At 42.8% G+C, this 15,779-nt stretch overlaps 1 protein-coding gene across 1 annotated transcript; it reads left to right on the forward strand.

The window, feature by feature from the left end:
- The first annotated feature begins 14,495 nt into the window (after positions 1-14,495).
- Positions 14,496-15,772, forward strand: LOC145130654 (uncharacterized). Its single transcript, XM_079065425.1, has 2 exons — positions 14,496-14,760; positions 14,865-15,772. The coding sequence occupies exons 1-2, from the start codon at positions 14,496-14,498 to the stop codon at positions 15,770-15,772; spliced, it is 1,173 nt and encodes a 390-aa protein (XP_078921551.1).
- The last annotated feature ends 7 nt before the right edge of the window (positions 15,773-15,779 follow it).

The raw sequence follows: 15,779 nt of genomic DNA on the forward strand, positions 1-15,779 counted from the left end.
GGCCTCGCCCGCTAAACATATACAAACATGTAAGATAACGCATAACACATAACTAACATACACTACTGTATCCTGTCCTAAAGGCCTCGCCTATCTTGGGCCCCGCCCCTGTCCTGCTACTGATGAGTCATGGAACCCCATCCACACTCCTACTGATATTGAGATACGGGCCCAGCCCACACTCACTCCTTTCCTAACTTGGGCCTCGCTCATGCTTTGCTGCTAATGAGATATGGAACACCGTCCACACTCTGTTATAGGTGAGATACGGGACCTCGCCCACACTCACCCCCTACCAGGCACATACATGTATCACACAAACAACAAGTATACTCTATCATGCAAACCATTCCTTGGGCACCCGCCCGCTATCGGACCTTGGTCCTGAATATCATACTAGCATACGGTGCCTAGGGCTAACCCCCGGGTCTTCCTACTCATAACTACATGGGTCGGCATTATGGCCGTAGACCCATCCACACAAAGGGAAACTCACCTACACTGCTGAACTTGCTGATAACCCTCTACTGCTGACTGTAAATTCCCCGACTGCTGCTTCTTCGGCTCCCCGAGCTACCAAGATCATAATATTACTTAGCTCAATATCAGAGTCTTTTCTCAGGGTAAGATTACTATTTTACCCCTACCCCAATATAGTCTATAACTAAGGCCCAAGCATAATATATAAAGGCCCAAACCCTAGGTAGGCTTCCCAAGCCCACTAATGGCCCAATTTGCTACATTGGGCCCAATCTCTTTATTGGGCCTTACCCTATGCCCAACACCCATACTTGGCCCATATTCCTGACTCCTGATGGCCCACTAAGGCCCAAAGACCCAAAGCATAGCCCATATCGAGGCCCAAATACTCAAGGCCCAAACTAGCAGCGTTACGCGGGGTGTAATTCAATGTACGCTAGGCGTACAGGCTCGATGACGTGTACGCTGGGCGTACCTGCACGTACGCTCGGCGTAATGCTCTGTTAAGTCCTTTCTCTATTAAGAGCTGAATACCTCGATTCAGAAGCTACCAACTCAGATCCAAGACTTATTTCACGTCTTAAACCATAAAGTTGCTTACTTTATGGCTTCCTTGACTCACATAAGCCCCAACTCCAAAAACCATAATCTATTTCCATGGATGAAGGTCTTAACCCATGCATGAACTCATATAAGTCCTAAAGGTTGGAACTTTACTGCTTATGGGACACATATGACTCTAAGGGAGGCAACCCTGGTCTTAGAAACATGCTTAAGTCTCAAAGACCCATTCTTGGGACCAAAAAGTCCATAAACTTGTACCAAGAGAGATCTAAGAGAATAATCATCAAGCTCAAAACTTTTTACCTTTTAGAGGTCCAAAATGAAGCACTTATCCCAGATCTATAAGCTCTAGTTTCCAAGGTTCCTCCTTGTCAATCTTCTTCTTTTCTCTTCCAAGCTTTAAACCACCAAAATAAGCTTTTCAATGTCAAGATCTCACAAAATGAAGGTTGGGACGTTCCAGGATTTCTTCTGGGGTTGGGGAGGCTGATATGGGGGCTAGGGTTGAAGCCATTATGTTCTTTATATAGTGGCACTCCCAAAAATAGGGTTTAGAGGCTGTTAGCGTACGCTGGGCGTACGCCTTAAAAACCTGCGATCTTTTTCCCCGCTACGCTGGGCGTACACCAGCCTTACGTTGGGCGTACCCAGCTAAACACGTGTGTACTTTGTGCATGCTAGGGACTGCCTTGTCAACTTTTCCGTTAAGGGCCATAAATGTCAATATCTTCAAAGTGTCATAACTCCTTCATTCTAGATCCGTTTCCGATGAACTTTATATCCACAGAAAGGTGGCGAGAAGCTCTACGCGTCTAACAACACTCCCCGGCCCAAAACCTTCTCAAATAATACCTCTATGACTCTTAAAAGACTAGAACGCCCCTAGCCTTGGCCTCTGAAATTCTATAATTGAGTAATTTAGAACAGGGCGTTATAACTCTCCCCCACTTAAACTAGACTTCGTCCTCGAAGTCCGCTACTGCCAACTATCCTGCAATTTGCTTACTGCCATCCTGTCCGATCATTCCAACTAAAGCTAGTCCTTGCAGATAATACCCTCGGGTGCACTCTAATCCCGTCGATTCTGAGAACGCAACTTACTCGTCTGACAATCCTCTGGTACTCCCCGAGTACTTATACTGGAAATCCTAGGGGTTCACCCCCTTTTCCATGTGCGTTTTCTGACCTTCCTGTAACGCCCGTGTTTCTAGGCTAGACATTAATATTGACATAATGGTCTAGGTTAACCTTTGTAACTCATTTAGAAGAAATGAAAAGGAATTATGTGAATTTTATGTGAATTATGTGTTTTATGCTTAATTAATTAAGAATAAAAATGAGCGTCAAAATTAAATATTAGATAAAGCCGACATCTATTAAGAAACTTGTAGTGGGCGTGACAAGGATTACGGATATATAAAGAATGCCGAAATCCGAGTTATAACGAAGAAGTTATGATCTGTCGAAGTATCGTGACAAACCGGCATGGTATCGAATGTCGTAAAAAGTGATTTTTTGATAAACTACTTTTTAGCCATAGTGATCTAAATGAAACTCGTAGTATTCATTAAACCGAGAAATTCGATAAAAAGAACGCCCAAATCTGACTTCGTATAAGGAAGTTATGATTTTTCGAAGTTTCAGCTTAGCACTAGACAGCTAAAAAACTCGAATTTTAGATCGAGATATTTTTAGCCGACACGACCTAAACGAGAATCGAAGGTCTCGTCATTAGTAGCACAACAGTAAAAAGTCTGACGAAAACGGACGTCGGATGAAGAAGTTATGAATTTTTAACGGATTTCCTGTCCCGGTCTGTTAAAAATAATAATATAAAAATTAAAGTCAAAACTAGCCGACGAAGTCTAAACGAAAGTTGTAGAGCGTAACTTTACCTACGTGTGCATATAAAGAACGTCAAAAACGGAGCTCGTATGCGAAAGTTATGGGTTTTAGAAGTTTTGGCGCGAAAAACGAGAAAAATCCCCAAAACCGAGGAATTTCGCACACGTGGACTTCGGCCACGTGTCCTCGCTTCGCATCCGACGCGTGTCCGGAAATTGGCTGAGTCACCGAAGTCACCTGGCGAGGCGTGTCATTTTCTTCTCGAGTCCGAGGTTCGGTCCAGTAGAAGTGCGACGCGTGCCTCTTCCCTCGTGCGTCCGAACCCTCGCAGGTGCCACGAACCATCCCTACTTCGGACTAGACTGCGGTCCACTAAGGAGCTGCCAGCAGCCACTTCGCACGCGCATCCCATGTGCGAGCCCTCCCTACGAGCCCTCGGATCTGCGACGCGTGGCTTCTTCTCAACCGTTGGATCAGGAGGCTCGACCCTATAAATAGGAGGGTGCGAGACCTCCCGGGTATATTTCGGAAAATTGCCACTTTTAGCCCCTCTTTCCATATTTCTTTCATTTTAACGTCCCCCGAAGCCCCGATATCAATTATAACCCCCGGAATATGCCACAAAGTGCCCGAGAAGCCAGGAAAATTTATCTTTTCGGTTTCGAAGCCCGACCCTCGCAGAGCCCGGTTTCTCAATAAAACTCCCGGTTTTATTAGAAACGATCGTTTTAGGCAACGAAGTGCTGCCCGGTTATCGTTAAAACATGTGAGTGTGTAGTTACTTTCACCTTACATATATATATGAAGTATTTTCTTTAAAATACGTGCTATGTGTAATTATATTGATTGTTTAATTAAGGTGACTGTTGAATAGATGTTTTATACAAGTTTTAAACTGTATATATATTTTTATCTACAAATATGTTGGGTAAAACATGGGTAGATGAGTTAGATGATGAGTGATGAGAGGTATCGATGTTTAAGATGATCTAGTCATCTAGCAGAGTATAGACAACGGCCACAGACTATTTTAGATAGTCCAGTGGAACGTTAGTAGACTTGTAATCGGTACGTATGTTTAAACTATATGTTCATAAAGTGTTCTTGAACTATATGTTCATTAGGTATTTTTGAACTATGTGTTCATCCATTAGTTCTTCCTTTTGACACTATTACGTGTCGGGGTACGGGAGCGTACGGGAGTACTTTATCAATATTTTCCCTATACTTTTATTTGGAAGAGCTTTGGAGTGTTTGTTCTTTTATGAAGTGATCGGACGAGCTTCATGAGTTAGTGATATAGATCATGAGTTAAATAGTGGGTGTGTGATGAAAGGTGAGTTGGATAGATGAGATGATCAGTGATATAGATCATGAGTTGAGAGTGAGTGGTGAAATATGGGAAAAGCTTTTACCCAAACGTTGGCGTGAGTGGTGCAATATGAGAAAAGCCCTTACCTAAACGTTGACCCCCATCATTCAGCAGAGTAGGGATGACAACCATGGAATGTTCTAGACAGTCCAGTGGGAAACTTTAGCAGGCCCGCAACCTGTAGGTGTTAATGGACTAGAGTGTTCATTCGTTGTACTCTATTCCCCTCATGATTGCCTTTAATGCATGTATGGCTGGGGAAACCCCTTAGTATGTTCATCAGCTGTATGGAAAACCCATTGACATGTATTAGGGGAAACTCCCGTGGGAAATACCGTCGATGAATAAGAGCTATGGACTAGCACATGGTGACGATGTGACTTCGTGCCTATTTGACATAAATTGCTGAAGGAAAGCAATGTTGTCACCTTGTTGGTTGTTTTATGTTCGGATGTATTGTTTGACATAACTTGCTGAGGGAAAGCAATGTTGTCACCCCGATGTTTGTTTTATTTGACATAACTTGCTGAGGAACCCCCGAAGCAATGGTGTCACCCCTTGTGAAAATCCTTAGGCTAGGTCCCTTGTGATAGTTGTTTTAGGGACGTAAAGTGAGGATAATGGGAATGGGTAATTAGGGTTATTTTGGTTGATGAAATTAATAAATTTATTGTTGATTGAGAACTCAATAAGTTTATTATTTATTGTGGGTTGAAAACCCTATATGCTCACCAGGCTCCCAAGCCTGACCCACTCATTTTATTTGTATCACAGGTATCGATACGAAGTTGCTTTACACTGAGAGATTAAAAGAGAAGTAGATCACTAGTGTAAATGAATGTAAGTTTTGTTTATGCTTATGTTTTTGTATTGACAATGACATCCCAATGGTTTAAGTGAATAAAATACATTTCTTCGGAAATGATTTGATAACATATTTATTATGTTTTTCTGGGAATAAATTCCGCAACACTTTTAATCAAATGATTACTCTGAAATTATTTCAAAAGCATAAATTAAACCGGTCTTTTCTGGCCGAGAAATTTGGGGATGTCACACTTCCCGAGGCAGCATACCTTAACTAATCATGTCTTCTAACACTGTGAAGGGAATACCCTTCACGGTATCCATTACTCCAGTCACTCCCAGTGCTGGCCATTACTGCCGGTACACACTGAATACTTCTTACTACTACAATTTAGTGCTGAGCACCCATCCCAGCGAATGGATCAGATAGTCCTTTGAGTAAAATAGTCATCTCTACAACGGTTAAGACTCAGACGAGAGCTGCGCAACAGGTTCAAACCCTTCCCTCTGAGATTATCCAACCCTGCTGTGAGAGGTGTAGCACCCTCGGTCAATTAGCTGTCTTATACCATAGTCCTCTTATCATCACTGCCACTAACTGAAAATTCTGTTGTCCCTTATCCGCCTTCCGGATGAACCGAGACCACCGTGGTCCCCACTAATCTATCAATATATGGATTACCGGACTCCCACCGGTCGCTACTCCCAACACAATCTCCTGGTCGCTCCCAGCGACTTCCGAAGAAACTTCGGCTATCTAATACTGCTCCATCTACTCTGCCACCCTGGCGCTACAAGTCCTGGGATCCTCGATCCCCTAACTTGACCCTAAGGTCCCTTCCAGGTCCCACCTGTGCTACTATAATCTCACGGGCCTCACCCACGGGTCTCACCCAAAACCATATTACTGAGCAACCCTGCTCTCACGTCTCACCTATACTGCTACTCACATATGGGCCTCGCCCACGGGTCTCACCCAACTGTATCCTGGAGCGGCCTCTCCCAAGGTCTCACCTCTCTAGGGCTACGCAGGCTAACTCCATATTATTCTCAACAAACTACCCTTTCCTGATCTCTACCTTGATTACTAGGAGATACGAGCCTCCGCCCACACTCCACTAACTATGCTGCTAATGAATGCTACGGCTTACCCGCAGTCTTACATCACTTCCCTCACTAACTCGCTGCTGGGGAATGTTGCGGCTATCCCGCAGTCCTACCATGCTCCCCATGTTTTCTCTGTCACTGACTACTAATCCGAAAGCATCCCATGTCGAACGTTCTCGCAATCTACATTCCGACTCACTCGAGTCCTACATGCGATTCCTCCAACCTGATTTTCCCAGACTAGTTACCAACCAGCTCAAAGACATGAACTCCATGTTGGGAAGTTTCTCAAACTCCCAACCCTGTGCTCCTTGATCCATCAGTCGCCGTGCTACTTCCTTTCTTTTTCAGAGGTCACGTACTCATTTTGGATCTGCGTGCTCCTGCCCTTGAATACTCGGAGGGTTCTCCCCCACTTTGATTCTACTAATACCTCGCGGATCAGTACTTGAATAGAATTCCCAATCCTTCCGATCATCCAACAACCAATCTGCTGCAAACCCAAGCTTACCACGGCCAGGGATCTAATCGATCTATCACTCAACAACACCTTCCTGAAACTAGCGGGACATCATCGAGTCCCACACAGGCATGCTACAGTTACTGCATCCTAAGTAACCTGCTCTAGAAAGGAACATCCTCTAACTATCATTCTAAAGTCCTCGGTATGCAGATGGCATATATCTTACTCACAAGCAGGCCACACAATTCTGAAATACTAATACCAATAACGATGCAGAACTGTACAATATAATCATGAGTAAAAGTTAACGAGGAAATAAAAGATACGCACCTGCAACGTCCGGTGCTGCTCGCGTCTCCATGGTAGTCATATGGAAAGCCCTGCCTCTTACCGCAGGCGCCTCTGCTCGGCCCTGTCGGCCGTCTGTAATCCTCAACGTCGCAGGGGCAGGTGCTATCACCCGTCCTGCTGAAAGCAAACTCGGACACTGGGCCCTCTTGTGGCCCCGCTGACTGCAGTGAAAACATATCAGGTATGATCCCTGAGTGGTGGTCGCAGTACAATCTCTGCTAAAATGACCAGTCCGGCCGCACTTGAAGTAACCAGAATCTCCACCACTACCACTCCTACACGCACCCTCGTGCGTCCGGCCACACTTCCCGCATCAGCTGCGGTTCTGATAATCCCTCGATCTCGAATCCGACCTCTTGGGCCTTTTGCCCGATCCTATGGCTACCTGAACCTCATCCGGCTTCCTCTTCCGGATCTGCTCCAAATCGATATCCCTCTCTCTAGCCCGAGAAATCATGTCTTCCAGCTTCTCACAGCCGGACCTGCTCACAAACTCCCTGATGTCAGCCCTCAACATCTCGTGATATCGGGCCTTTTTCATCTCCTCATCCGCGACAAACTGCGGAACAAGAAGAGCCCTCTCTCTGAACTTGGCGGTGATCTCTGCCACAGTCTCTGTAGTCTGTGTCAAATCCTAAAACTCCCGTGCCAACTGTTGCACCTCAATAATCGGTGAAAACTCAGCCCTGAACCTGGCCGAGAAATCACTCCATGTCATCGCGTCCAACGCGGCATCATCCCCCAAGGCATGGCTAACCTCCTCCCGCCAATCCCTCGCTCTGTCCTTCAGAAGACAGGAGGCGAGTCTAACATTGTCCCCCTCGGGACACCGGCTCGTACGGAATGCATTGGCAACATCGGCCAACCACCTGCTGCTAGCAATGGGGTCCCTAGCCCCATGGTAGCCTGGAGCTCCACAAGCTCTGACCTCGCGGAAAGTCAAAGTACGCGCTCCCATCATCGCTATCATCTCTGTCCGGAAGGCTCCCAGCCTCTCATCCAAAATCTCTAGTATACCCTCCTTGACCGTGCCAAAGATCACAGGAGTCTGGTCTAGTATGCCGCGCGTAATCTCCGCTGATACAAACTCTCTCATACGCTCCTCGAGCTGCTCGGTCCCTGAACCCAAGCGTGATCCCCCTCCGGCGCCTGATCCGCCCACTGGTCTCTCACGCAATGTCACCATGCTGAAAACATATCACAATAGCTATCAGAATACTCATCACTGCTGAGGGATCATACACACACACTACAAGTTTCCCGGTCTCATCTCGGCCTTTCTCGAATCGAGTGCAGATCCTCTGCTTTCAGTAGTATGGGCCCCTACTACCTTCCACATCTATCCGTACTTTCCTCAAGAATTGCCTCGACTACACCAAGTCCATTTCACTGCTATTAACACTGCTCCCAGCACTACTCTCATCCTAGGCTTACCCTAGGGTAACCTCCAACTCACTATCTGCCATCAGCTGTATAAGAAGTCCCTGTTATCTCCCCTTAACTAACTCGCGAATACCATTACATATTGCTTAGACTAGATAATTCTTCGAATGAGAGGTCCTACCTTACCACGGTTGGACTCAGACAAGAGCTGCGAAATAGGGTTAGACCTAACCTTCTTAAATTATTTAGTCCTTGCGATATGTAACTTAACATATTTGTTTACTAGTTAATGAGAGATAACTAAAACTCCTAATAGCACAAAGCAAGCAGCATTCAGGCATTGGGAAAGATAACCACATAATACAATCAAGTTGTTCTATCCTCTAATCAGGAATCTGTACTAGCATGCAATTCATAAGGCTCATACACATATAACAGACACATAAGGCATCCTCCTAGATCCTTATTCCTAATCTAGCATGCAGTTCTAATAAGCATATCATAACATAACTTGTATGGGTATTTTGGGGTACTTACTTGAGCTCGGCTGATTGCATGCACCACACCCTTTTTCTCTTTTCAAAGTTCTTTTCTTTCTAAAATTCTTTTTGCTTTTCTAAAACTCTTTTCGTTTGAAAACTCTATACCACTTCCTTAGTTTGAGTTCAGAAACACCCGAAAGTATGTCCGAATCCCTCAAACCAAGGCTCTGATACCAACTTGTAACATCCCAAAAATACGGTCCGAAAATTTCATTTTTAAGTCATAACTAAACCATAGTATTAAATCATTTCAAACATACTAAAAGAGTTATATAACAAATCAGAGTATCTTTTCAAAACACTTGTTCATTTCATCAGAGTAAAACATCCCAGGCTGGCTAATCAATGGTGTGTGCCATGCGATCACCCCGAGCTCTTCCCTCCGCTACCGGAAATACCTGAAACCAAAACTGAAAACCGTAAGAACGAAGCTTAGTGAGTTCCCCAACCTACCACATATCATACACATAATCACATACTGGGCCTCGCCCCTGCTGCATCGGTACTAGCCCGGCATCGGGCCCCGCCCGGCATCAGGCCCCGCCTGGCATCGAGCCCCGCTCGGTATACATATATGTTTCTCTAAGGCCTCGCCTGTCTCTGGGCCTCGCCCACTAAACATATACAAACATGTAAGATAACGCATAACACATAACTAACATACACTATTGTATCCTGTCCTAAAGGCCTCGCCTATCTTGGGCCCCACCTCTGTCCTGCTACTGATGAGTCATGGAACCCCATCCATACTCTTACTGATATTGAGATACGGGCCCAGCCCACACTCACTCCTTCCCTAACTTGGGCCTCGCCCCTGCTCTGCTGCTAATGAGATATGGAACACCGTCCACACTCTGTTATAGGTGAGATACGGGACCTCGCCCACACTCACCCCCTACCAGGCACATACATGTATCACACAGACAACAAGTATACTCTATCATGCAAACCATTCCTTGGGCACCCGCCCGCTATCGGACCTTGGTCCTGAATATCATACTAGCATACGGTGCCTAGGGCTAACCCCCAGGTCTTCCTACTCATAACTACATGGGTCGGCATTGTGGCCGTAGACCCATCCACATAAAGGGAAACTCACCTGCACTGCTGAACTTGCTGATAACCCTCTACTGCTGACTGGAAATTCCCCGACTGCTGCTTCTTCGGCTCCCCGAGCTACCAAGATCATAGTATTACTTAGCTCAATATCATAGTCTTTTCTCAGGGTAAGATTACTATTTTACCCCTACCCTAATATAGTCCATAACTAAGGCCCAAGCATAATATATAAAGGCCTAAACCCTAGGTAGGCTTCCCAAGCCCACTAATGGCCCATTAATGACCCAATTTGCTACATTGGGCCCAATCTCTTTATTGGGCCTTACCCTAAGCCCAACACCCATACTTGGCCCATATTCCCTGACTCCTGATGGCCCACTAAGGCCCAAAGACCCAAAGCACAACCCACACCAAGGCCCAAATACTCAAGGCCCACACTGGCAGCGTTACGCGGGGCGTAATTCAATGTACGTTGGGCGTACAGGCTCGATGACGTGTACGCTGGGTGTACCTGCACGTATGCTCGGTGTAATGCTCTGTTAAGTCCTTTCTCTATTAAGAGCTGAATACCTCGATTCAGAAGCTACCAACTCAGATCCAAGTCTTATTTCACGTCTTAAACCATAAAGTTGCTTACTTTATGGCTTCCTTGACTCACATAAGCCCCAACTCCAAAAACCATAATCTATTTCCATGGATGAAGGTCTTAACCCATGCATGAACTCATATAAGTCCTAAAGGTTGGAACTTTACTGCTTATGGGACACATATGACTCTAAGGGAGGCAACCCTGGTCTTAGAAACATGCTTAAGTCTCAAAGACCCATTCTTGGGACCAAAAAGTCCATAAACTTGTACTAAGAGAGATCTAAGAGAATAATCATCAAGCTCAAAACTTTTTACCTTGTAGAGGTCCAAAATGAAGCACTTATCCCAGATCTATAAGCTCTAGCTTCCAAGGTTCCTCCTTGCCAATCTTCTTCTTTTCTCTTCCAAGCTTTAAACCACCAAAATAAGCTTTTCAATGTCAAGATCTCACAAAATGAAGGTTGGGACGTTCTAGGATTTCTTCTGAGGTTGGGGAGGCTGATATGGGGGCTAGGGTTGAAGCCATTATGTTCTTTATATAGTGGCACTCCCAAAAATAGGGTTTAGAGGGTGTTAGCGTACGCTGGGCGTAATTCTCGTACGTTAGGCGTACGCCTTAAACACCCGCGATCTTTTACCCCGCTACGCTGGGCGTACACCAGCCTTACGCTGGGCGTACCCAGCTAAACACGCGTGTACTTTGTGTATGCTAGGGACTGCCTTGTCAACTTTTCCATTAAGGGCCATAAATGTCAATATCTTCAAAGTGTCATAACTCCTTCATTCTAGATCCGTTTCCGATGAACTTTATATCCACGGAAAGGTGGCGAGAAGCTCTACGCGTCTAACAACACTCCCCATCCCAAAACCTTCTCGAATAATACCTCTAGGACTCTTAAAAGACTAGAACGCCCCTAGCCTTGGCCTCTGAAATTCTATAATTGAGTAATTTAGAACAGGGCGTTACACGTTACATTACTTCTTGGGAATCTCTGTCACTCGAGATCATAACGGCATGTTACTCTCCCACCAGACGTATGCTTCTGACATTATTTTGCGTGCCAAGATGAAAGATTTCAACCCAGTTCATACACATGTTGATACTGAGAGTAAACTCGGTTCTTCTACCGGAGAATTAATAGATGATCTTAATATGTACTGGAGTTTAGCCGGTGCCCTACAATACTTGACATTTACCCGTCCTGACATTTCATATGTTGTTCAACAAGTTTGCATGCATATGCACGCACCGTGCATGACTCACATGAATGCTCTTAAATGCATCATCAGGTACATTAAAGGCACTATTGATATGGGTTTATACATGCATCACGGTTCACCATCAACCCTTATCTCGTATACAGATGCTGATTGGGCGGGTTGCCCAGACACTCATCGTTCCACATCTGGCTATTGTGTCTTCCTAGGTGATAACTTACTCTCATGGTCTTTCAAAAGACAGCCTACAGTCTCTCAATCTAGTGTCGAGGCCAAATACAGAGGTGTTGCCAATGTTGTTGCGGAAATTTGTTGGATTTAAAATCTTCTTCTAGAGTTGGGTTGTCCTCCGAAGCGTACTTCTCTGGTATATTGTGATAATGTTCAGGGGCGGTCCTAGCTAGGTGCCCGGTGTGGCACCGGCAACACCTAGCTTCCGCACACGTAGTAGAAAAAATTTCGTTTTTTTTTAAATTTTACCAATTGTGCCACTACGTAAAAAAATCGTGCAACTACTAAAAAAATTTTGTGCAACTAGCCAACTACATAAAAAAAATATTGTCACTGTATCGGGAATTACCAAACGAAAAAAAATAATAACGAGCCCAAATGCCCAATGTTTTAATCAATTATTGTCTAATAGTCCAATTGCCCAAAGCCCAAAATAAAACTTAATTGGATAAATTAGCAATTGGGCTAATTGCTTGTAAAAAAAATAGCACAATCTTAATTAATTGAGTGTTAACTTGAGTTTTATCGGTAGAAAAAAAAATCACGATTACAGAATTCAAAATTCGACTACTCGACTTCCTGATTTGCGTGATTACGTCCAAAAAACCTTCGACCAATCGACCTTCGATCGTGCCTTGGCAGACTCGTGACCTCACAATCGTTCATGACTTGATCGTTTTGATTGTTGGATCGATCACAATCCTTGTCTCCTTGATCGATTTCAACAATTCTCTTGAAGACTTGAAGCATTGAAGCAAGTATCGACTAATCGACCCTTTGGCCTTTTCTGTCTTTTTTCAATTTCTACACTACAATGAAACAAGTAAGTTCTACTACCAATTCATTAAGATATTTGAAATTGATATGTTTTTTAGAAGTTATTGATTGACTTGGGTGAAATTGATTTGTTTTATTGAAGTTATATTGTTTGCTTAGGTGCAATAACTATGTTTTTTTTATTGAATTGATTGTTTAATTAGGTGAAATTGATATGTTTTATTGAATTTATTGTTTAATTAGGTGAAAGCAACTTGTTTTATTGAAGTCATTGTTTGATTAGGTGTAATTGTTATGTTTTTATTGAATTTATTGTTTGATTATGTGAAAGCAACTTGTTTTATTGAAGTCATTGTTTGATTAGGTGTAATTGACTAATTGTTATGTTTTTATTGAATTCATTGTTTGATTAGATGTAATTGTTATGTTTTTATAGGTTAAACTAAGTGGCTTTTTTTTTACCAAAAGACAAAGACCTAATCCTAATGAAAGTGGTGAAGAATGTTCCCAAATACCAATCACCAATCAATCAATCCCTTCCGTTTCTAATCCTAATGCAACTCCACAAACACTAATCACCAATCAATCAATCCCTTCGGTTTCTAATGCAACTCCACAAACACCATGCTCTAACCAACCTAATGATAATCTTGACTTGAAAGATCTTCCAAAGGACCCGGCGGATAGGTCATTGATTACAAGTTACAAACCAAATATAAGAGATGATGTAAGAAGAGCATATTTGCTTCAAGGACCGTGTCAAGTAAGGGCACATAAGTTTCCTAAAAAAATAGGTGATAGATTTAGAAGATTCGTTCCTTCATGGTTTGATGACTTTGATTGGTTGGAATATAGTGTGAAAAAGAATAGTGCATATTGTTTATATTGTTATTTGTGTGGGGACCTCATGGGACAAAAAGGAGGGAGAGATACATTTGTTTCCCAAGGTTTTGATACTTGGAATAAAAAAGATGCATTTCGGACTCATGTGGGTGGTGTTGATAGTTTTCACAACAAAGCAAAAGAAAAGTGTGAGTTTTTAATGAGGGAAAAACAAGCTATTAATGTAGTCTTGAGGAGGCAAACCGAAGCAGAGGACCATAAATATAAAGCTCGATTACGTGTTTCTATTATTGTTGTTAGACTTTTATTGAAAACCGGTTTACCGTTTCGTGGTCATGACGAGTCGGTTAACTCGGAAAATAGAGGGCTTTACATTGAAGTGTTAAAAGCCATTCGAGAGACTAGTGAAGATATTTTCAACAATACTTTAGAAAATGCTCCTAAACACAATCAACTTATTTCCCCTAAAATTCAAAAAGAACCTGTGCAATGTTTTGCACAAGAAGTACTTTTGAGTATTCGTGAAGAGATTGGTCAAGATGTTTTTGCTTTACTAGTTGATGAATCTAGTGATGTTTCAAAAAAGGAACAAATGGCTATTGTTTTGCGTTATGTCGATAGTCTTGGCTTTGTGAAAGAAAGATTCATAGGACTAGTGCACGTGAAGGATACATTTTATATTGACACTCAAAAACGCCATAAATGAAGTACTTACAAGTAATAAGTTGAGTTTAGTCAGGTAGTTTATTCTTTACTTTTTTGTTATTTAAATTTAATTATATATATATATATATATATATATATATATATTAATTGTTTTAAATTTTAATAAATAAGAGGACAAGGTTACGATGGGGCTAGCAATATGCGGGGGGAATTCAGTGGTTTGAAAGCTTTGATATTACAAGAGAATGACACGGCTTTTTATGTACATTGCTTTGCACACCAACTTCAATTAGTGGTTGTGGCTGTAGCAAAGAAGCATGATGGTGTTAGTGACTTTTTGAGCAAATTTCGTTGGTGGTTAATGTTGTTTGTGCCTCGTGTAAAAGAAAAGACTTACTATGAGAGCAAGCAAGAGAAAGGGTGCAAAAAGGTTTGTGTAGTGGTGAACTTGAAACCGGAAGAGGGTTAAATCAAGAGACAACACTTGTTCGAGCGGGAGAAACAAGATGGGGTTCACATTTCAACACACTCACAAGTTTGATAAAATTGTTTGCGGATGTTCTTGTAGTTTTAGATTTTGTGAAAGAGGATGGAGGGTCATTGGCAAACCGTCAACAAACATCTGGAATCTTAGCATATTTTAAATCATATGAGTTTGTGTTTTACTTACATATGATGTATGACATTTTACACCTCACGGGTACATTGTCAAAGCAACTTCAAAGAAAAGATCTAGACATTTTAGAAGCGGCTTCGATGGTTAGAGGGACAATGGAGGCATTGCAATCTTTTAGAAACATAGGGTTTGCTAGCATTTTGCCAAAAGTATCATCTTTTTGTCAAACACACGAAATTGATACTTTAGATATGGAAGAGTTGTATATTGGTGCGAGAAAACGTAGGACTACAAAGACTAATAGGTTTCATTTTGAGGTAGAAATCTTCAACACGGTGGTAGATATGCAACTTACAGAATATCGGGATCGATTTAGTGAAACAAGCACCCAATTACTAGAATACATGGGTGCTTTGAGCCCTTGTGATTCATTTGCACAATTTGACAAATCAAAGTTATTGAAGTTGGGTAAGTTATACAAGTATGACTTTGATGATTCAGATATGATAGACCTTGAAGGACAACTTGAGATATTTTGTCACTCTTGCATCAAAGATGAGCGCTTCACTAGTTTGAAAGGAATTTCCGACCTTTCTCGTTTGATGGTTAGTACGGGGAAGCATCGGTCTTATCCTTTGGTTTATAAGCTTTTAAAGTTGGCTTTGATATTACCCGTAGGAACCACAAGTGTAGAACGATGTTTTTCAAAGATGAAGCTCTTGAAGACCGACTTGCGTAACAAAATTGGCGATGAATTTTTGAACGACGCATTGCTTTGTAATGTCGAGACCGAAGCACTTGCGAAAGTTGAGAATGAAAAAGTAATGGAGCGGTTTCAAAAGATGTCTGCACGAAGATGACGAATTT

This window comes from Lactuca virosa, chromosome 8, assembly GCF_052849685.1.
Source record: "Lactuca virosa cultivar CGN04683 chromosome 8, Lactuca_virosa_CGN04683_v6, whole genome shotgun sequence".
Lineage (NCBI taxonomy): Eukaryota > Viridiplantae > Streptophyta > Magnoliopsida > Asterales > Asteraceae > Lactuca > Lactuca virosa.